General features: G+C 53.9%; 3 protein-coding genes across 3 annotated transcripts; 2 read left to right on the forward strand and 1 right to left on the reverse strand.

Annotated features, from left to right (window-relative positions):
- On the forward strand, positions 1–9690 carry LOC129085055 (ubiquitin carboxyl-terminal hydrolase 5-like). The gene is given in 22 exon segments (XM_054591483.1): positions 1–121; positions 364–430; positions 621–712; positions 714–755; positions 910–1067; positions 1326–1510; positions 1942–2034; positions 2709–2904; positions 3667–3738; positions 4048–4135; positions 4264–4284; positions 4286–4390; positions 4890–4930; positions 4932–5041; positions 5362–5536; positions 6152–6240; positions 6866–6988; positions 7555–7698; positions 7775–7920; positions 8138–8291; positions 8552–8636; positions 9234–9690. Coding segments are annotated over 22 exon segments (2379 nt in total). The 5' UTR covers positions 1–22; the 3' UTR covers positions 9328–9690.
- Positions 9691–10776: 1086 nt separating this feature from the next.
- LOC129085056 (triosephosphate isomerase) lies at positions 10777–14197 on the forward strand. Its single transcript, XM_054591484.1, has 7 exons — positions 10777–11002; positions 12146–12269; positions 12384–12468; positions 12543–12675; positions 12963–13048; positions 13360–13447; positions 13576–14197. Exons 1-7 carry the CDS (start codon positions 10786–10788, stop codon positions 13692–13694), a joined length of 852 nt encoding a protein of 283 aa, XP_054447459.1. The 5' UTR covers positions 10777–10785; the 3' UTR covers positions 13695–14197.
- A 347-nt stretch (positions 14198–14544) lies between these two features.
- LOC129084775 (SPRY domain-containing SOCS box protein 2) lies at positions 14545–16528 on the reverse strand. Its single transcript, XM_054590974.1, has 3 exons — positions 16498–16528; positions 15612–16359; positions 14545–14683 (listed from the first exon to the last, which is right to left on the reverse strand). Exons 2-3 carry the CDS (start codon positions 16273–16275, stop codon positions 14556–14558), a joined length of 792 nt encoding a protein of 263 aa, XP_054446949.1. The 5' UTR covers positions 16276–16359; positions 16498–16528; the 3' UTR covers positions 14545–14555.
- Between the last annotated feature and the right edge of the window lie 3376 nt (positions 16529–19904).

A 19904-nucleotide genomic window follows, 5' to 3' on the forward strand; every position in this document is an offset into this window, starting at 1 on the left:
TGAGGGTGGCCTCTACATCTGCATGAACACATTCCTGGGCTTCGGGAAGCAGTATGTGGAGAGACATTTTAACAAGACGGGCCAGCGAGTCTACTTGCACCTCCGGCGGACCCGGCGCTTGGTAGGGAGAGGGGCTGGGCCTGGGGACATTCTGGCACATCCCACTGGGTTTCCATTTTGAATCTGTTCCATCCTGACTTCTCATTTGTTTCTGTCAGTGACATTAAAACTCAGCACACGTGTTTGAGAATGGAGAATCTCAGCTCCATTGTCTTCTGAGGTTAACTCGTTTCATCCTGCCTGTCTTCCCTTTCTTCCTTACCTGGTGTTCATTGTGATCCTGTCCTTTCTGCCTTGTTGCAGAAAGAGGAGGACGCTACCTCAGGCACTGGAGACCCTCCACGAAAGAAGCCCACCCGTCTGGCTATTGGTGAGTACTACCGTAGTCCCAGTCTTCCACCCAAGCTGGGCTTTCCCGCTCTCAGAAGTATTAGGAAAGCCTCAAAAATGGGCCTGATCTGTGGCACTAGGGATCTGGAGGGGACAAAGTACTGTATCAGAGGAAGGACATTTACCTGTGGTCGTGGTCCTACTCTCCCTCTTCTTTCCTGTCTCATCAGGTGTCGAAGGCGGGTTTGACCTTAGCGATGAGAAGTTTGAATACGATGAGGACGTAAAGATTGTCATTTTGCCGGATTACCTGGAGATTGCAGCGAGATGGGTTGGGGGGACTGCCTGACTTTGTCAGAGATCGGGTATGAAGATTTTCTCCTGCCCTCCCCAAGACTTTAGGGCAAGCAGGGCCAAGGCAATGATGTCTTGGGCAAGTACTGAGAAATCTAAAGATAAGTGCTAGAGGGGCATGGGGATGGGGTTTGGATTCTGTCTCTGACCCTCTGCTTCCCCCAGGTGACCAGTGCGGTGGAGGCACTACTGTCGGCCGACTCCAGCCTCCCGCAAGCAGGAAGTGCAGGCCGGGATGGGGAAGTACGGCAGGTGTCTAAGCATGCCTTCAACCTCAAGCAGCTGGACAACCCTGCCTCGAATCCCTCCCCTGGTGAGGCCTGGCCCCTCTACCTTCGGGGCACAACCGCCAGAGCCAGGGTGAAGAGGCCACCCTCCTGGGAGATCTGCTGGGGGAGAGGGCCGGCAGCACGACAATTAGGGAGACTTGGAAGGGAAGAACTGAGCAGGGGGGACGTCCAGAGAAGAGGAGAAGAGGGGAGAGATTGGATTGGCGGGGGCCCATGGAGTCCACTTTCCCTCTACCACTCCCAGATACCCCTGACCCATATTTCAGCTCAGTTTTTTTCCCCTTGGGTCAGTGGCTGGAAGTGCTCCAAGTGTGACATGAGAGAGAACCTATGGCTCAACCTGACAGATGGCTCCATCCTCTGTGGCCGACGCTACTTCGATGGCAGTGGGGGCAACAACCATGCTGTGGAGCACTTCAGGGAGACAGGCTACCCGTTAGCTGTCAAACTGGGCACCATCACACCTGACGGAGCTGGTATTCCTCCCCTCCTTGGCCACCTCCATGCCTAGACGTGTCTTAACTGTTACTCATCTTATATGGCACGAATGAAACATGAGCGTGTTCTCTTGATAAACAATGAAAATATTGCAGATGAGACTAAATCTTTCATTATCCTTCAAACCTTAGTCCCCTTCCTAGAAGTTACCAGTATATCTGATCAGTAAGCATCCTTCCCAATCCATTTGACTCTAGAAACTTATCCTGTGGAGTAGAGTCACAGTGAATTCCAATCTTACCCTCTGTTACCCCATCTTCCCTTACAGCCATCCCCAGAAGGTTCAAGGGAGCTGAGAGGGTTACCCTACAGGCTCATCCTTCTGTCCCACCAAGGCCTCTCAAGGCAGGGGTGGCATTGGTGGCCAGGCCAGGACCCCTTCTGATACTGCTCCTGCCCACTGTCCTAGATGTGTACTCATATGATGAAGATGACATGGTCCTGGACCCCAACCTGGCTGAGCACCTGTCCCACTTTGGCATCGACATGCTGAAGATGCAAAAAGGTGAGACCCATTCAGCCTCAGATTCTTCCTCATTCCTGCTCCTGTTGGGCCCTTGTTCCTTGCCTGAGGCAGAGTACTGGAGAGAGTTGCCACACTTATTCCAGTCCCCAAGATATGTGGGCTTTGAAGAGCTTTCTAGAATCATTTGTTCATTCATTGAATACTCCTGAGTACCTACTCTGTTAGTCACTAATAAAGCAGGTGTGGTCCTTGCTTTGTATGCTATTTGGAAAGGCAGGCATTAATCACATGCTCACACAAATAACTACGAACTGTAAAGGGTACTATGAAAGAGATGCGGAGGGTGCTGCAGTAGTTAATGGCGGGGGGGCGCGGGGCTTGGCCTAGTCTAGGGCATCAGGGAAGTTTCTCTGAGGAAGTGTTACTTGAGTGGAGACCTGAGGGGTGAGGAGGGGTAGCTTTGGAATGGCAAAGACAGTTCAGGTAGAGGGAATTGCCTTCATTTCATACCCTCATTCAAGCCTCACAACCACCTGCTCTGGGACAGTTGCTTGTGGCCGTCTAGAACTTGGACTGGACGATGTCCAGCATGCCTCCATAATTCAGCAAATTCTAGGCTCCAGCTGGGTATCATGCTAGATCCTGTGAGAGAGACCAATGTAAAATCCAGAGCTGAGTCTCTTTCCCCGTCTAAAGTGCCCCTTCCCTGCAGACGGACAAGACGATGACCGAGTTGGAGATTGATATGAACCAGCAGATTGGCGAATGGGAGCTGATCCAGGAGTCGAGTGTGCCACTGAAGCCCCTGTTCGGGCCCGGCTACACAGGCATCCGAAACTTGGGTAACAGCTGCTACCTCAACTCGGTGGTCCAGGTGCTCTTCAGCATCCCCGACTTCCAGAGGAAGTGAGTGGTGCCCTCCCCACTGCTGGCCCCGGGCTCTGCGCACCTGACACCCCGTCCTCTCCTGGCCATTGGCCTCGAGGCACACTCCTCCATCAGCTGCCCTCAGGCCCCTGTTCCAGTGCAGTTTTAGTCCCTGTGACACGGTGCCTGGTGCGCTGTGAGGGAGCCAGATGTAGGGTTGCACCGCCGTCACTGAGTCACACGCAAACGCCACTGATAGAGCAGAACAGCAAATCCCAGGGCACTCTGAGGCCTCCTGACTGACTCAAGGGGGAGCAGGTGGTCTTTATTTTAGGCCAGTGACATCAGATAAGCACCTAACATGGCCGCATAACGCCTGGGGGAGAGGGAGGACTTGGGATACTGAGATAGAAGAAAGGCAAATTCTTAACATAAGAGACTTTACCACCTAATTGGGAGAGGGCCTGATGCATATCTGAAAACTTAAAATGTATCGAGAGGTTCCATTCAAAAGACTTTATGAACTGTAGTTATCTTTTTCCCAGGCTGTCTTCTCCCCTTCCCCTGGCTTTCTTGGGGAGGAAGCAGGCTGGGAAAGACTGCCTTGGTGCACTGCGTGCTGACATAGTTGAGAAGGGAAGAAGGGCAGGTTGCTGGAAAGAAATGGACTCCACGTTTCAACCACGTAACTCCCCACTCTGGAGGGAGTCTCTTCACTGAGCTGGTAGATAATTTCTCCCATCACTGTTCTGCTGAGCCCAAACCAAAGCCCCCTCCAACCCTCCTTCCCTTGGCTCTTAGGTATGTGGAAAAGCTGGAGAAGATCTTCCAGAACGCCCCGGCAGACCCGACCCAGGACTTCAGCACCCAGGTGTATGTACCCAGGTCCTGTGTCTGAAGGCTGTTGAGAGCCTTGCTGCCCATATGCCTCCTCTCTCCTCTGTGGCCACCCGGAGGGGGCAGCAGTTTAGCCCTGGCCCGTTAGAAGCTTTCAGATGATTGCCTTCTGGGCATGCGCTCTCCTGAGATCGGTTCCTGTGGAACCTGAGATTTTCCACATTTTAGAGAGTTGTCAAAGGAGGGCCCTGAGTCAGGATTGAGTTGGGGAGGAGGAGGTATAGACAAAAATGAGACCATCATTAGTTGGCTAAAGCCAAGTGGTTCCCTTGGATGTTAACACAGGGCCAAGCTGGGCCATGGCCTTCTCTCCGGAGAGTATTCCAAGCCAGCACCGGAGTCAGGCGATGGGGAGCAGGTGTCAGAACCAAAGGTGAGCCTGGTACTCTATCCTTTTCAGGCTCTGGGATTGTGGGGAAACTGAGGTTTGGGAAACGTCTCAAGAAGGCCACTTGGTGATCTCTTGAGCCCCAGCTCACTCACTGCCCTGGCTCTGCCTAGGAAGTTCAGGATGGCATTGCCCCCTCGGATGTTCAAGGCCCTCGTTGGCAAGGGTCACCCTGAGTTCTCTACCAACCGGCAGCAGGATGCCCAAGAGTTCTTCCTTCACCTCATCAACATGGTAGAAGTAAGGCCTGAGAGGATGGCAAGGGAGGGCTCTCTTTGCAGTCTTTCCATCCACCTGCAATTCACTCCCGCTCCCTCCCGCCCCTTCTTGCCTCTGTCAGCCCCACCCAGCCCCACCCCTGTACCTGGCAGTCTGCATGCACTGCGCCTTCCCTGGGGTAGCGAATACACGCAAGAACAGCAGAGCCAAGCAGTGGTCCTTACACTTGACGGGCTTGCTGCCTCATGAAGGATACACCCAAAGAAAATGCTCAGGATACTTACTACTTATCAAGAGAACTACAGGCACATTCCAACACAGTCCCACAGTGCTGTGAGCAGGCCAGAATCAGGAGGGCGTGGGAATGGGGGAAGGCTTCTGCTCTCTTCCTGCACCCCTGCGCTCTCAGGGTAGGCTCCCTTCCCTTCTCTCCTCTCCCTCCTTGACCACCAGGGACCCTTTTAGGCCCCCATTCCAGTCCCTGGCTGCCCAGATCTCTCCACCTGCCTCTTTTCCATAGAGGAATTGCCGGAGTTCTGAAAATCCTAATGAAGTGTTCCGCTCTGGTGGAAGAAAAGATCAAGTGCCTGGCTACAGAGAAGGTGAAGTATACCCAGCGAGTGGACTACATCATGCAGCTCCCTGTGCCCATGGACGTAGCCCTGAACAAAGGTAGGTGGCTCTCCGCTGGGCCTGCGTATGGGTGCAGTCTGAGGGCTGTGAAGAATGCTTGGACCCTTATAAGAGTGGAGCCCACAGTATATCTGCTTCCTCAGCCAGAAGTCTAAAGCTAAGCCAGCAGAGAGAGGTTGGATTAACCTTGCCCATAGCTCATCAGCAGAGCTGTGTTGAGAAAAGCAGAATCATAGGAATACATGTTGGGTGGGGCTGGAGGAGTTGAAGTAGTCAAGGACAGAGCGCCAGCAGGGCCAGGCTAAGGAGGGAAAGAGGCGGCACCCTCTGAGGGATCCATCCACCAATTCTGTCCCCAGAGGAGCTTCTAGAGTACGAGGAGAAGAAGCGGCAAGCCGAAGAGGAGAAGCTGCCACTGCCAGAGCTGGTCCGGGCCCAGGTGCCCTTCAGCTCCTGCCTGGAGGCCTACGGGGCCCCCGAGCAGGTGGATGACTTCTGGAGCACCGCTCTGCAGGCCAAGTCAGTAGCTGTCAAGTAAGTCCTGTTGGTCCGGGCCGGAAGGTTTGGGGCCTGTGTCAGGGTCATCCCAAAGATGCCGTGTGCCTCTTTCTCGTTCTGCCATTCCTTTTTTGGGTGGAATCTCAGGACTGTATCAGTTGAGGCCTGTAACCTGGCCCCAGTGGGAACCAAGAATCCCTTGCAGGAGCAGACTCATGTGTTACCTTGTCCTGCCCAAACCACTCCCTCTTCTCTCATGGCACAGGGCCACTTTTTAGTGCAGCATCTCTCCACTCCCTCAATCGTGGCAGAGCACAGACTCTTAGTAGAGAACAGACTGTGAATTTCCAGAAAATGGGTTTGCTTTTTGCTCAGATGTTGGCCAGAGCTGGAGACCTGTAAGAGTGCTTGGTCTCAAGGGAGTTCAACCATCCACCGCTTGCTGCTTCTGTCAATGAGACAGCCCTTCCCCGGGCTTCTGCTACTCCTTGTTTGCAGACACTCTGATGCCTGCCCAGGGCAAGATAAGAATACAAAGTATCTTCTGGGCTGTCAGTGTTCTACCCATGAGAGGCTGAACCCCACGGTGGGGAGTTTCAGGATAGGAGAACTTGGGATTGTCTGGCTACCAGGACATTCTCTCTTCCCTAGGACCACACGATTTGCCTCATTCCCTGACTACCTGGTCATCCAGATCAAGAAGTTCACCTTCGGCTTAGACTGGGTGCCCAAGAAACTGGGTATGATGGCTGGGACAAGCAAGGGAGGTTAAGCAGAAAATGCTAAAAAAGGAAGGGGCCTTTAATACATGTAAACTAATGTTTCTCTAACTTCCCTCTGAAAGAGGAAAACGTTACCTTAGATGTTTCAAAATATGTCTAGTTTGAAAAGCACTGACCAAAAATTATTAAAAGACTACTTTGATTTTATAGTTACGATTCACAACCAAAAGTGATTTCCATAGTTTAATTTTTATAACTGATGTTATTTTTATTTTGATAATCTTGAAATAATTAGCTCCTGTGGGTCTTACAGGTCCCTGATGACTTTGAGAACTGCTGATTTAACTTCATTTCTTAGATGAGTTGGGACCCACACAAGTATAAAGTCATTCTGTCCCACAAGTTGGAGGCCCCTTCCTTGCCTACAGCTCATTTGTTGTCGTCTAGGACTAGAATCCAGGTCCCTTGACTCCCAGGCCACGATTACGTTGATCACACTGGGAGCCCTAAGATGAGTACTCGAACAGTTCCTTATTACAGAGCAGTGCCGAAATGCGGTGCAGGGGCCTGAGATGCCCCAGGTGCTTTCTCAGGAGGGCCTTGGAACTCCTGAGGGTGACCTCTTCCGCCATTCCAATTACAGATGTGTCCATTGAGATGCCGGAGGAGCTGGACATCTCCCAGCTGAGGGGTACAGGGCTGCAGCCTGGAGAGGAGGAGCTGCCTGACATTGCCCCACCCCTGGTCACTCCGGATGAGCCCAAAGGTAGCCTTGGTTTCTATGGCAACGAAGACGAAGACTCCTTCTGCTCCCCTCACTTCTCCTCTCCAACATGTTAGTGACTCTTTTTCCTGCCTGTCTCTCTCCCTTGCTGATGGGGGGGTCTTTTCTGCCTGCCTCCCCATGACCCTGTCCTTTGTGTTTCTCCTGTCCTCCCTTTCAGGTTTCCTCTGCCCTCTTTTGGTGGATGTGAGGAGCACTGCCAGCCACATTCTCTGTGTGGATGGCAGTAGCACTGGCTAATTGCCTCTCCATTCTTGTCACCTCGTTGGTTGGGGGCAGGGGCTGGGAATCATATTCCAGAAATAGGGCCCATTCTGTGAGAATGGACAAGGAAGGGGATCCATGGGGGTTCTTTAGCCTCAGTTCTGTGCCTTTAGGATACTGGACCCACATTGTATTGTCTGTCGTTTTCGTTTTGGGATAAGGTGCCAGGCTGTGAAAGGAAAATGCATGGAATGGAATGGTTGGGAGAGGGCCGGGGGGAAGGAGGGAGGAGCAAAGAGGGTCCCAAGGACTCGGTCACTGTGCCCGCCCTTCTCTCACGATAGCCCCCATGCTGGATGAGTCGGTCATCATCCAGCTGGTGGAGATGGGCTTCCCCATGGATGCCTGCCGCAAAGCCGTCTACTACACGGGCAACAGCGGGGCCGAAGCCGCCATGAACTGGGTCATGTCGCACATGGATGATCCAGGTAGGCAGTGCTGGGTGGCAGGGCCGGGCAGGGTCACCACGCTCCCCAACACATGGCAACCCCTTCCCATCTGCAGATTTTGCGAACCCCCTCATCCTGCCTGGCTCCAGCGGGCCTGGCTCCACAAGTGCAGCTGCAGACCCCCCACCAGAGGACTGCGTGACCACCATTGTCTCCATGGGCTTCTCCCGGGACCAGGCCCTCAAAGCTCTGCGGGCCACGGTAGGCGCTGTCCCCAGCTTAGGACTGGAGCCTCTGGGGTAGAGAAGAGGGTGGGAGTGAGGTTCCATCCTTCGTGAGCACGACCAAGGACATCGGTGCGGTATGGCCATGGCTGGTCTCCGCCCTTTTGTGGCTGTGATGAAGGAGCTGAAGCTTTCGCTGGTGGTTTTCTTGCCTCTGAACTTGTTGGAAATGTAATGCTTTTCTCCTCCCCAAGAACAATAGTTTAGAACGGGCTGTGGACTGGATCTTCAGTCACATTGACGACCTAGACGCAGAAGCTGCCATGGACATCTCGGAGGGTCGCTCAGCTGCCGACTCCATCTCTGAGTCTGTGCCAGTGGGACCTAAAGTCCGGGATGGCTCTGGAAGTGAGTGTTGCAGGGAAAGAGGACAGGCCTGGTAGAATCTAGCCAGCCTGCTATGCCAGCTCCTCATTCCGAGGCAGCTCTGCTCTGCTTCCCTCACGGGGCAGAGCGGGCAGAGGCTTCCTCCCAGTGACAGGACTTCTGAAGGTGGCATTCTAGGAGGTGCCTACATTCCCTGAGTGTGAGCTGTTAGATCTTTGGGCCATCACTCACGGATCCCTCTCCCATCGTCTTCTCTGCTTTCTCTCTCTCTCCTCCCCTAGAGTATCAGCTCTTTGCCTTCATTAGTCACATGGGCACCTCCACCATGTGTGGTCACTATGTCTGCCACATCAAGAAGGAAGGCAGGTGAGAGCCTGGCAGTGTGCCTTTGGAATGGGGGAGTGCTGCTGGGGATGCGGGGGGACATCCTGGGAATCCTGGGGAAGGTGAAGGGCTGCCTGGTGGGAGCCCCAGAAGCCCCAGAGGGCCGAGGGAATGCCTGACAGCGCAGTCGGCAAACTACGGCCTGAGGGCTGAATCGGGCCACTTGCTTTTGTAAGCAGTTTTAACGAGCAAAGCCAGGCTTAGGCATTTATGTATTGTCTGTGGCTGTCTTCATGCTGCAGCAGGAAAGCTGAGTATCAGAGGCCCGGTGGCCTACCAGACCTGAAGGATTTACCATCTGGCCCTTTACAGAAAAACTTGCCGCCCCCGCCTTACAGGAATGGGTGGGGGGATGGCTGTAAAGATACTGGAGGATCTGCAGACACTGAGCAAGGTGTCTAATGACTTTGGCGAGATTGGGACGCTCTCTTCAGACAGGTAGCACTAGACTGTAGGTTTGGGGGCCTTTCCCCAGAGTCTCCAGGATTGAGCCCAGAGGCTGTGGCAGAGGAGCCTGGTTGAAGCACTGTGGCCTGCCCAGTTGGTCCATCCTCTTCCACCCCTCCCCACCTTCCCCAGATGGGTGATCTACAATGACCAGAAAGTGTGTGCCTCTGAGAAGCCGCCCAAGGACCTGGGCTACATCTACTTCTACCAGAGAGTGGCCAGTTAAGAGCCTGCCCCGACCCCTTACCACGGAGGGCAGGGGATAGACCACCTGGCATGAGGGAGAGGGGCTGGGGGATGGACTGAGCCCGCCTGCTCTGTACCCTTTTTCTTTCTGCCCCTCCCTCCCCCACAGCAGGGAAGAAGCTAGAGGCCCTAGGAGAATGGCCAAGCAAAGTGGAGAGGCGCTCAAGAGACTTTGGGATTAGAGCAGGAAGGGGACGGGAGGGTGGCCGCCTGTCTGTGAGGAGACTATGTTGCTTCCCCTCCCCCTGAACCCCTGTTCCTCTGCTTCTCTAATCCCCCCAGCTCCTGGTGTGGAGGGGGCTTGTTTGTGTGTGTGTGTGGGTGTCGCTTGTGCAGCCTCTTCCACAGGACGGGGTGTTTCTGCTCCCCTCCCCTTTGTTTGTTCCCTGTGTGGTCAAGCCAGGAGGGATATGAGGGAAATGGGGACCCCCTCACCCTCCTGCCTCAGTCTTTCCCCCACCCCTGTCTCTTTCCTGTTCTTCTCTGGAAAATGCCAAAATACACGATGTGAATAAAAGTACAATGGCTATATCGTGCCCTGTTTGATACCTTGTGGACACATATCTTCCCTGGGGCTGGCAGGAGGGCCGGCTACTGAAAACTCCCAGCCCTGCCCCTTCCATAGCCAGTTTTCTACTTCTCAGTCGTCTATAGCTCTTGGGAAATGGAGGATGAAGGGAGGACTAGGGGCTCACTGATCAGGGGAAGTGGAGTGGGGTGACAGCGAGGGGCGGGGTGAAAAGCCCTTCTTTCCTTCCAGAAGTCACACACTTCCAGCAGGGGGCTCCAGTGGGTGTTTCCCGAAGGTCCCTAGTGGCTAGGAAGCCCCGGGCCTAGGCCCCTGGCCCTGCAGTCACTTGTCCCGTCTTGGCCAACTGGAGCAAGGAGTGGGCTGCTCCTCGGGGAGGAGCTCTGAACTGCCTCGTCCTTAGCTGTGCAGCTTCTGTGCCAGCGGGGGCCATCGCTCCCTCTGAACCCTGTCACTTGCCACGTAACTGTGGGCCGGCCAAACTCTCCCTGCCGGGGTCAAAGGTGCCTGCTCAGCAATCTGGGATATAGCTAAATACTTGGATGAGGGAAGGGAGTTCCTCTCCCCGAAGTTGGAAACATGCCCCTCAGACGCCCCCCACCCCACCCCCGGCTCAGTACCCTGAGTAATGTGGTCTAGGCCAAGCAGTCGGAGTGGTCGCGCTTGCCAGCTAGTTCCCCTGGGAACCACTTCTGGCTCCCTAGAGGGTGGCAGTCTTGAAGCGCTGGTTCCCCGAGCGCAAAGGCTCAAAGTTCTCGCCTTCTCCCGAGTCAGACGTCTAAGGCTGAAGCGACTGAGACTCGGTGACCCTAGAACGTTGCTACAAGAAAGGGGGTAACGTCAGAACATTGCCACAAGGGCGGCGGGCGGGGCGGGGGGTAGGACTTGCAGGCAGGGGCCGGGCTAACCATGGCCGAGGAGGCGGGGTTCTGTCTCACCGCGCTCTATATAAGCGGGCAGTGGCCGCGGCTGCGCGGTGATCCTGACCTTCAGTGTGTCGGCTCCAGCGCCATGGCGCCCTCCAGGAAGTTTTTCGTGGGGGGGAACTGGAAGATGAATGGGCGGAAGGCAAATCTGGGGGAACTCATCAACACCCTGAACGCGGCCAAGGTGCCCGCCGACACCGGTGAGCCTCATCGGGGTAGGGTGAGGAAGGGCGGGAAACGCCCTCCTCCGAGCTACCGGGTGTGCTCGTAGACTTGGATGCAGGCTGAGAAGGAGGGCTGCTGGGGACCCGGACACTGACCCCCCCAGCCACAGTGCTGGGTTGTGTCGAGGGGGAAATCGGGGCCACGTTTAACGGTGCGCTCGGACAGTGGGGAGAGAAAGGACTTTCTAGTCTTGGAGAGGAAGATGGCCCCAGGGCGCGGACGGGGCTGCACCATCGGGAGCCGGGCGTGGGAGTGGAGACTAGCACCGTTGCGCGATCGGGAGAGGCTGGCGACCGCCCTGGAGTTAGAGGATGGGGGGTAGTGGAGGCGGCTGAGTGGGTGTGCGGGCCTCTGGTCACCTGCGGCTAGGCCGGGCTCCGTGCGCCGCCGCACGTAGCCCGAGACTCCTCCCAGCGCCTTGCCTGGCGGGCTGAGTGCTCCTGCCGCGCTGCCCCGGCCTCCAGAACTCCCCGCTCTAATCCTTTACTCTCCGCTACCTGGACAAGCCCTGCCTTCTGCAGAAAGGGGCTGAGCATATGCCAAACAGGCTGAGCAATTTGGGAATGAGGAGCGGTCCTACGGCTTTCTCCAACCTGGAACCGGGAAAGCGCAAGGCCTCCACGAGCCGGTAGCTCCCTGCCACCCACCGGCAGAGCGCTCAGGCCTTCCCATCCACCTGAAACACAGAATCACCGGCCTGATCAGAAGAGGCATCCTCTTCTGGTTTATTCGCCGGAGACCCCAATTCCAACCCCAGGAGTTGGCTCCTTAAGTCTTTGCTGAAAATCCGTGCCTTGCCTGTGGGAGATAGGGATGAGCTATTTTAGAAGGGGAGGTGGTGTTGGCCCCCAGGGAATGCTGAGTCTAGGAGGCGCCCAGGCCCAGAATAGCCCCGGGGAAATCAGAGCCTCAGCTGTTAAAAGAGCAAAGGGCAGGGCCATGGCCTCTCAGGGGCACCTGGAAGGCTCTAGGAGTTGGAAGCAGACCCACTCTGGGAGGTGCACAAAGATCATCTTGCTGGGGTGAAAAGGGGCGGAAAAGAGAACTAAGGCAATTGGTGAAGGCTAGGGGGCTTCGGAGCACTGGATGGAGCCTGGAAAATGTGATCTCATCCACAGAAGTGGTTTGTGCACCCCCCACCGCCTACATTGACTTCGCCAGGCAGAAGCTAGATCCCAAGATTGCTGTGGCTGCCCAGAACTGTTACAAAGTGACTAATGGGGCCTTTACTGGGGAGATCAGGTGAGATGCAAGTGGGAGAGGGGTGTGTGGGGACCCTTCCCCTTACTTCCCTTTATTGAGTGGAAAGCCACAGGTGGGCTCCCTGTGGAACTGTGGCTTCATCTCGTCCTATAGCCCTGGCATGATCAAAGACTGTGGAGCCACGTGGGTAGTCCTGGGGCACTCGGAGAGAAGGCACGTCTTTGGAGAGTCAGATGAGGTTAGTAACCAGGAGAAAAGATAAGTGATGCCTTATTCCAAGAGTAGTGTCTCACCAGCTCTGTTCCTCAACAGCTGATTGGGCAGAAAGTGGCCCATGCCCTGTCGGAGGGACTTGGAGTGATCGCCTGCATTGGGGAGAAGCTAGATGAGAGGGAAGCTGGCATCACTGAGAAGGTCGTTTTCGAACAAACCAAGGTCATCGCAGGTATCTCTGAAGGGACCTCTGAGCCTAGCCAAGGTTATGGAGGCACAGAGGGTCGGGTCAGATGCTCCGCAGCATGACTTGATCCCCATACTGCTACAGGAAAGGGGAAGATGGGAGCCCTTGCATCGTTTCTGTCACTTCTGCTCCCACCCCTTGGTATTGATGCCTCTTAGAGTTCCCTAAATAGCCACCAGGGGGGCAGCATGTCACCCTCTTCGTTATTCCTGGGTACCAAGCTGGATAGCTCCTTCTTGTTCACCCTTCCATCTGTGATCTCTGTCCCACAGATAACGTGAAGGACTGGAGCAAGGTTGTTCTGGCCTATGAACCCGTGTGGGCAATTGGTACAGGCAAGACTGCAACACCCCAACAGGTAAACAAGCCCAGGACCCCACCCTCATCCTGCCTTGCCTTAGTAGAACTGGATAGCAGAGACTATCTGGGCCAACCCCCTCCTTTTAAAGGCAGGAGCCCCCAAGCCCAGAGAAGGGGAGAATGATTTGTCCAAAGACATCCATTCCATGGCCTGGGGGGTGTGTGGGTGTCAGAGCCCTGGTGTTCTGACTGGGATCCAGGTTCTGGCATTCCCTGAAGCCCCACTGCCTCGCTGCTGGTGCCCAGGGGTTTATCCCCTTTCTGGGAAAGGCAGAAAGATTCTTAACCTAGTCTGACTTCTTGTTCTAGGCCCAGGAAGTACATGAAAAGCTCCGGGGATGGCTTAAGTCCAATGTCTCTGATGCAGTGGCCCAGAGCACCCGCATCATTTATGGAGGTGAGTGGGTTGGGCTCCAGCTTGATGTGGGGTGGGCTGAGAATAGACTGAGCCCTCCTTAGTTAGACATGGAGGTAGGGATGGAGTATGCCCATCCCAGCTCTGACCATTCTCTTCTCTCTTCCCAGGTTCTGTGACTGGGGCAACCTGCAAGGAGCTGGCAAGCCAGCCTGATGTGGATGGATTCCTCGTGGGTGGAGCGTCCCTCAAGCCTGAATTCGTGGACATCATCAATGCCAAACAATAAGCCCCATCCGTCTCCCCTGTCCTTCCTGCTATGCCAAGGGCAACAGAGCACAGAAGCCCAGAAACTGCTCCTCCCCCGACACACATGCTTCTGATGGTATCACTTGCCCCTTCTCATGGCCTAATCCAAACTGTGCCTCTCCTTTACCATTTCCATCTTACCTTGTAATGTTTGGGACCAGGCCAATCCCTTCTCCACTTACTATAATAATTGGAACGAAACGTCATCAAGGTGGCTTCTCCTTGGCTGAGAGGTGGAAGGGGTAGTTTGTTCCCGGGTCCCTTCAGTCCCCAGTGTAGACAGGACAGAGAAGCCACCCTCCTCTTCCATCTCGCACCACGGGGCCAGGGCTGAGAGAGAGCCCTATCTTCCCCTCAGAGGCCAGGGGTTCTGTTCTCACCCCTGGTGCCAACGCCTGTGTGTGTTGTGTACGTGAGCAGTCCCACTTGGAGCAGGGGAAATAAACACCTGCCACTAAGCCTTGTGGTTCACCCTTCATTGTACTTGTTTCCACATCATTTCTTTTTTTCTTTTTTTTTTTTTTTTGAGGCAGCCACAGAACTCTTGTACCAAAAAATACCATGGAGAGGTTTTTACAACAACTTATTTCTTATTATTTTTACTTGAAAAAAATGTCTTGCGTACCAGGGCACCAAAGCCTTGAATAACAGCTCTTTCTCTTCACCCCTGGGTGGCTCCGGGGCTGTTGAGCTCCCCCACAGACTGGGTTGGGGTAGGGGCCCAGCCTCGCCTCCCTGCCAGGCTCCCTGGATTTAAGTAGCTGGTCTAAGCCAGCAGTGCCTCCCCTCCCATTCTTGGGAGGGATGGCATCAAGGCCCTGCAATCTGTGGCATCACAGGGTCACTGGTAGAGCAGGTAGCGCTTCATCGCAGGGGGCAAGGGCAGAGCAGATACCTGGCCCAGTCGGGCAGCCCCCAGTGCCTGGCATACAGACAGGCGGCTCAGGTGCAGAAGGGAGTGCGGCTCCGCTGGGGGAGAGAAGGAGGGGAAGGTAAGTAGGAGTGCAGCCACCAACCAGACATCCTCAAACTACAGGATTCCCTTCCACACTCCTGCTCTGAACCTGCTCCTGCCTTGGTTGAGAGAGATCTAAGGCACCCTGAAGCTCTGTATCTGCTCTTAGGGTGGGAGGTGTCACATGCTCCCAGCCAGAGCTGTGGGTGAAGCTCTAGCTTAGGCCTCTAAGCAACAGGGCAAGGTAGGTATCACAGGGGTGGAGCTGGCCCAGGCTTCCATTCCGGAGAGGCCTTGGGAAAGGGGCTGATGGGGTGAAAGGAAGGATGGTCCTCCACTCCACAGCAGCTGACCTGAGGGTGATAGGAGAGGTATCCGGCCTCTGCTAAGACTACAACTGCATTAATCCCAAGTCCTGGCTCCACTGGCTCCCCAAGGAGGCCCCTCCCCTGCAGTCCCACCCCAAACTGCCTCTACAGCTCTCCTTCCAGGAGTGGTAGGGGGGAGGGGGCCTCAATGGCTCCTTCCTGGGGTTTGAGGAAGTAGGTATGCCTGTGTCACACCCTGGATGCCTGGCACTGCCTGTCCTCTTCCTTTGAAACTTGTACACCTAGCCCTGCACCCATTTAACCCTTTGCACCTCTGCTCCAGGAGCTGATAGCTCCTGTAAAGCCCTAATCCCTGGAGGGCCTCCCTCCAATCTGGCACTCACCACTTACAGCAAGTTGCATTCCCAAGCCTCACCTTTACCTCTACTGCTGGGAGGATTAAATTAGGTAACAGCTGTGAAGACCCTTAGCCATTTCTGGCACTGAATAAGGGGTTAGGGAGGCAGGTCAGATGAAGACTTGTTCCCTCTACTCTTGTAAAGGCGTTGGGTTTCCAACCCAAACCACAGCCACCAGTGAAAGAACGCTGTCCCACACCTACCCCAGGCCTCACCTCTCCTTTCGCCGAGGTAGCTGATGCGGACCTGGCACTGGCCCCAGACAGCGCTTACCGCCGGATAGAGGGTCCTGCCCTTCAGTCCGCGGAAGGCTGGTCCCAGGTAGGTGCCCCCAGTAGCGTAGCCCAGAGTTCCCTCCTCCATGTCCAGAACCACCAGCAGCCTCTCCGGCACCTCCAGCTGCTCACCCTGAGGTCCGGCTGGATATTGGGGGGCCCCTATCCCCTTACTCTGATGGTACAGCTTTCCTCGTCCAATGTCCCAGCCCCACGACTCGCTGTTGCTGCCCAGCAGCGCCGCGTAGTGGTCGGCCTGCAGCGGGGCGTTGGCCGTGGCCACACCCACCACGGCATGGGTGCCCCGCTGCTCCGGGGGCCAGCTGATTTCCCAGGCGTGCAGGCCCCTCGAGTAGCCCCTCTTACCCCGGGCCCCATCAGTGCTCTGGGCTACGGGCCGCCGTTCAAAGCACAATCCCCCTTCCTTGACCACGATGTTCTCTGAGCAGTCTTTGGGGTTCCAGCCGTGGCGCCGTTGAGTCTCCAGGTCTGGAAGCGGAGCAGAAAGCAGTTCCTCCAAGCCTTCGGGAGAAGAGTGGTCCGGGTACAGAGCCTGTGGGGTGGGGGTGCTGCTGCTGCCCCCTGCCAAGGCCGTCTGGCCCATGGAGATGAGGAACTGGAGGATTCCCCGAAAGAGTCTTGCTGGGGCGCCTCTCTTCTGCAAGCTGCGCTCCCGTTCGGGACTGACCTGGAGAGGAGTTGGGAGAAAAGAGGATGTAAAGTGCGGGGACCTGGCGGGGGCTCCTCGCCCACGCGTGCCATCCTTTCACTTGTTTGCCCACTGCGCTGCTCCGCCCTCTTTGCTCCCCCAGCAACTTGTCCTCACCCATCTGTCCCGGTCTCCCGTGGTTCTCTCGAGTTCACCCCTTCGGGCCTCTCCAGCGCCGTCCCCCTCGCCTGCCCAGTGACCGCGCCGCTGGTGGCTCCCCAGCATCGCTTGGCGCCCCGTGCCGGGAGGTCGCCGGTTCCGCGGAGCCCCGGCCGCAGAACGCCTGCCGCTTCCGCTTCCAGCACCTCCTCCAGGCTCTGCCCCGCCCGGGCGCAAACCGGCCCTCCGGGCGGTTAACCCTCTCATTGCCGCTCCCTGTCGCTCCCCGCGCTGAGGCCACGCCCCCGCCGAGGAGACCGTTCCGCGCGGTTAATCCCTCTCCTGCCTCGCTTTGGGATCTCTGGAGGTCTGTTCTGCACTGTCAGTACCTTTGAGCCACCTGGGCAACCAACTCCTGAGCCGCTGGATACGAGGGGCGTGGAGTCAAGGGGGTTCTTCCGTTGTGCTGACCTCCGTTTCCTTGATCTTGTGATTCAGGGGCACTGTTTCTGGGTAGGTCTCTTTCTGATCGGGTTGTGAGTCAGCCCGTTCTATGTCTGAGGTTCTGAGGGTAGGTCTCTTTCTGACGGGGTTGTGAGTCAGCCCGTTCTGCCTAAGGTTCTGTATTCCCGGCCCTGAGCACTGACAGTGGCATAGGTCTCCATGCTGTTCTAGTCTTGATCCTGGATGTCCATCCGTTCCTAAAGTGTGGGTCTCATTTGGGAGAGAGTAATGATTAAGAACTTGGCTGTGAGTGAAACTATGCTACTAATTAGCTGTGCGACCTTGGGGAGGTTACCACACTTTTCTGAACCTTTTTTTTCTTGTGCAAAATGGGGAATAATGATGTCAGTTACCTCACAGGTTGGTGTAGAGTTAAAGTAATCCAGTTAAAGCACTTAGTATGGAGTCAGGTACTTAGCATGCACTCACTAAGCATAGCTCTATTATTTACCTAACACTTACGAAGCACCCACGCTGTAGAGAGGCAATATAATATAGCGGTGAAGGATGCACGCTGTGGAGCTAGACTGACTGGGTGTGAATACCTGAAGGCCAGTATGCACGAGACCTTGGGAAAATTTCTTAACCTCCCTCATGCTGTTTCTTTTTCTGTAAAACGGAAATGCTCTTGGTAGCTACTGCCTGAGATACTGATGAGAATTCAGTGAGGTATTATACACGCAAAGCACTTGGAACAGTTTCTGGTTCAAATGTGATCATGTGTGGAAAGCACTGAAGATCAAGCAGTGAATCCTCAAACAGTTTACAAGGACACTTATAAAAAGTTTATCATGTAGTAGATGAAATTACGGAGATATAATGAAAGTATAGGGGAGTAAAAAGGATGGGACAGCTAATCAGGGATCAGGCAGTTAGGAAAGGAGACAACAGGTGGCTGAATCTTAAGGAGTGTCTAGGAATTGGCCTGAGAGGTGTTTCTGCAGGAGCGGGGTGAGCTGAGGGTTGCTGCACGTAGAAGGCAGTCCGGGCAGAGCTGGCATTAAAAAGGCCAGAAGCAGTAGTTGCCTTTGGGGAAGTTCAAAGACTTCAGGGTTGCTACAGCCACAAAGGCAGCATGGAGACAAACCTAGAGGCATCAGTGCCAGATCAAGGAGGCCTTGTAAGCCAAGTTAAAGAATGCAAGTGTTAGCCTGTGAAGAGGGGAGCCAAGTAGGAGAGAAGCAAGAGAAGAACAAGGTCAGATGCTCATTTTAGAAAAACCACCCTGCAAGGCCTCACGGACATGGACAACACTGTGGGGATGGGTGGCGGGGTGGGGTGGGCGTATAAGGAGACTAAATGGTAATGGAAAATAGATAAGAAAGATTATATATATATTTTAAAAGTATATGTTTTAAAACAGGAAAGAAAGAAAGAAAAAAAGAAGAAGAAAAAAAAAACCCTACCTGGCAGCCATACTGAGGAGGCTTCAAAGGAAATAGGGCATGAAGCACCAAGACTGGTTCCAGCAGCCCCGCTGACAAGTGTCAAAAGACTGAAATAAGGCAGTAGAAATAAGGATGAAAAGAATTTAAGAAATACTGAGAGGACCCTGGCCATGTAGCTCAGTTGGTTGGAGCATCATCCTGATATGCCAAGGTTGCAGGTTTGATACCCAGTCAAGGCACATACAAGAATCAACCTATGAATGCACAAATAAAGTGGAAACAAATCAATGTTTCTCTCTCCGCTCGTCTCTCTAAAATCAATAAGTAAACATTTCTTTAAAAAATAAAACCCTGATAAAATTGAAGGTTTGGTGACTGATTAGATGCTGAGGCCAGGGAAAGGAAAGAGACAAAGGGAGGTTTCTAGCCTGGAAGAGTTTGTTGGATGGTGGTGCCACCAATGAAGATGGAGATGACAGGAAGAGGAGCAGCCGGGGGCAGGTGCAAGAAGGTGGGAAAGAGAGATGGTGAGTCTGGTTTAGGTCATGGGTTCCTGGGCAACAAGCAGAAGGAACCATTCAGAACACACTTGAGAATGACAGGTATGGAGGAGGAGGTAGAGACCTGGGAAAGAGAAATAAACTTGGGAGATGTGTCAGCCTTTATTCAGGAATTGAACTACGAGAATCAGTGAGGGGAAATGGGGAGTGTGTAGAGTGAGAAAAGGGTCAAGGAGAATACAATGTAGCAGAGAATTCAGGTTTGACTACTGAGATTGTTTAGGTCATTGGCTGGTGTGGTTAGACAGCTCCTGTGGGGTATGGGAGGTGGGAGCCCAGGCTGAGGGGGCTGAACTGGTACTGTGTGTCAAACACTGGGCTACAAGCTTCCCATTTTGGGAGGATAGAGTCAGGAGAGGAATGGGGACAATTATGCCTTGTAGTCAAAATTACCCTTGAAAATCTCTAACTCCTATTAGGTACAGCATATGTTAGTTTTGAGTCAAATACAATATGTGGCAGCACATGTACAGAGTGGGGCATAAGTAGATTTACAGTTGTAAGTACATGAAACACAGAGTTTATTCTTGTATTATTTATTAAATTATTTTCCACACGAACAACTTTAAACCTACTTTTGCTCCACCCTGTACAATGACGTACAGAATAAAATTTTATAATATTTTAATTAAAGAGACAGGAAAAAGTATATTAAAAAGAAATGTAAACCTGAATACTTGTCATACATCCAACCTGGATATTCTTGCCAGTGTGACAACAGAAATAATGACATCATGACTGTGGATAATGGCCTATGTTGACTATCAGTGGAGGATCTGTGTGATAACCAAGCTGATGAAAACTTGGGGAACAGAAAGGCAAGCCTAAGCCATAGCCAACTCCAGTTCAGCTTGAGAAGTTGCTGATTGTTCAAAACATGGTATTTACCAATTGTTGCCACTGGATCTTGAACCGCTCGAACATTTATTGATAATAGCTCAAATATTCCATACTGGTACAAGTAATTTTAACT

This window comes from Pteronotus mesoamericanus, unplaced genomic scaffold (assembly GCF_021234165.1).
Source record: "Pteronotus mesoamericanus isolate MK-2021 breed Mesoamerican mustached bat unplaced genomic scaffold, CSHL_Meso_final scaffold_21, whole genome shotgun sequence".
Taxonomy (NCBI): domain Eukaryota; kingdom Metazoa; phylum Chordata; class Mammalia; order Chiroptera; family Mormoopidae; genus Pteronotus; species Pteronotus mesoamericanus.

What these genes read in the sequence shown, in the direction of transcription:
- LOC129085056 (XM_054591484.1), top strand. Translation starts at nt 10,786, where the DNA reads ATGGCCGAGGAGGCGGGGTTCTGTCTCACCGCGCTCTATATAAGCGGG. An exon ending in TCTTTGGAGAGTCAGATGAG is followed by an intron (nt 12,469 to 12,542) that starts GTTAGTAACCAG and finishes GTTCCTCAACAG; the next exon opens with CTGATTGGGCAGAAAGTGGC. An exon ending in ACAAACCAAGGTCATCGCAG is followed by an intron (nt 12,676 to 12,962) that starts GTATCTCTGAAG and finishes TCTGTCCCACAG; the next exon opens with ATAACGTGAAGGACTGGAGC.
- LOC129084775 (XM_054590974.1), bottom strand. Translation starts at nt 16,275, where the DNA reads ATGGGCCAGACGGCCTTGGCAGGGGGCAGCAGCAGCACCCCCACCCCA. An exon ending in CTACCTCGGCGAAAGGAGAG is followed by an intron (nt 14,684 to 15,611) that starts GTGAGGCCTGGG and finishes TCTCTCCCCCAG; the next exon opens with CGGAGCCGCACTCCCTTCTG.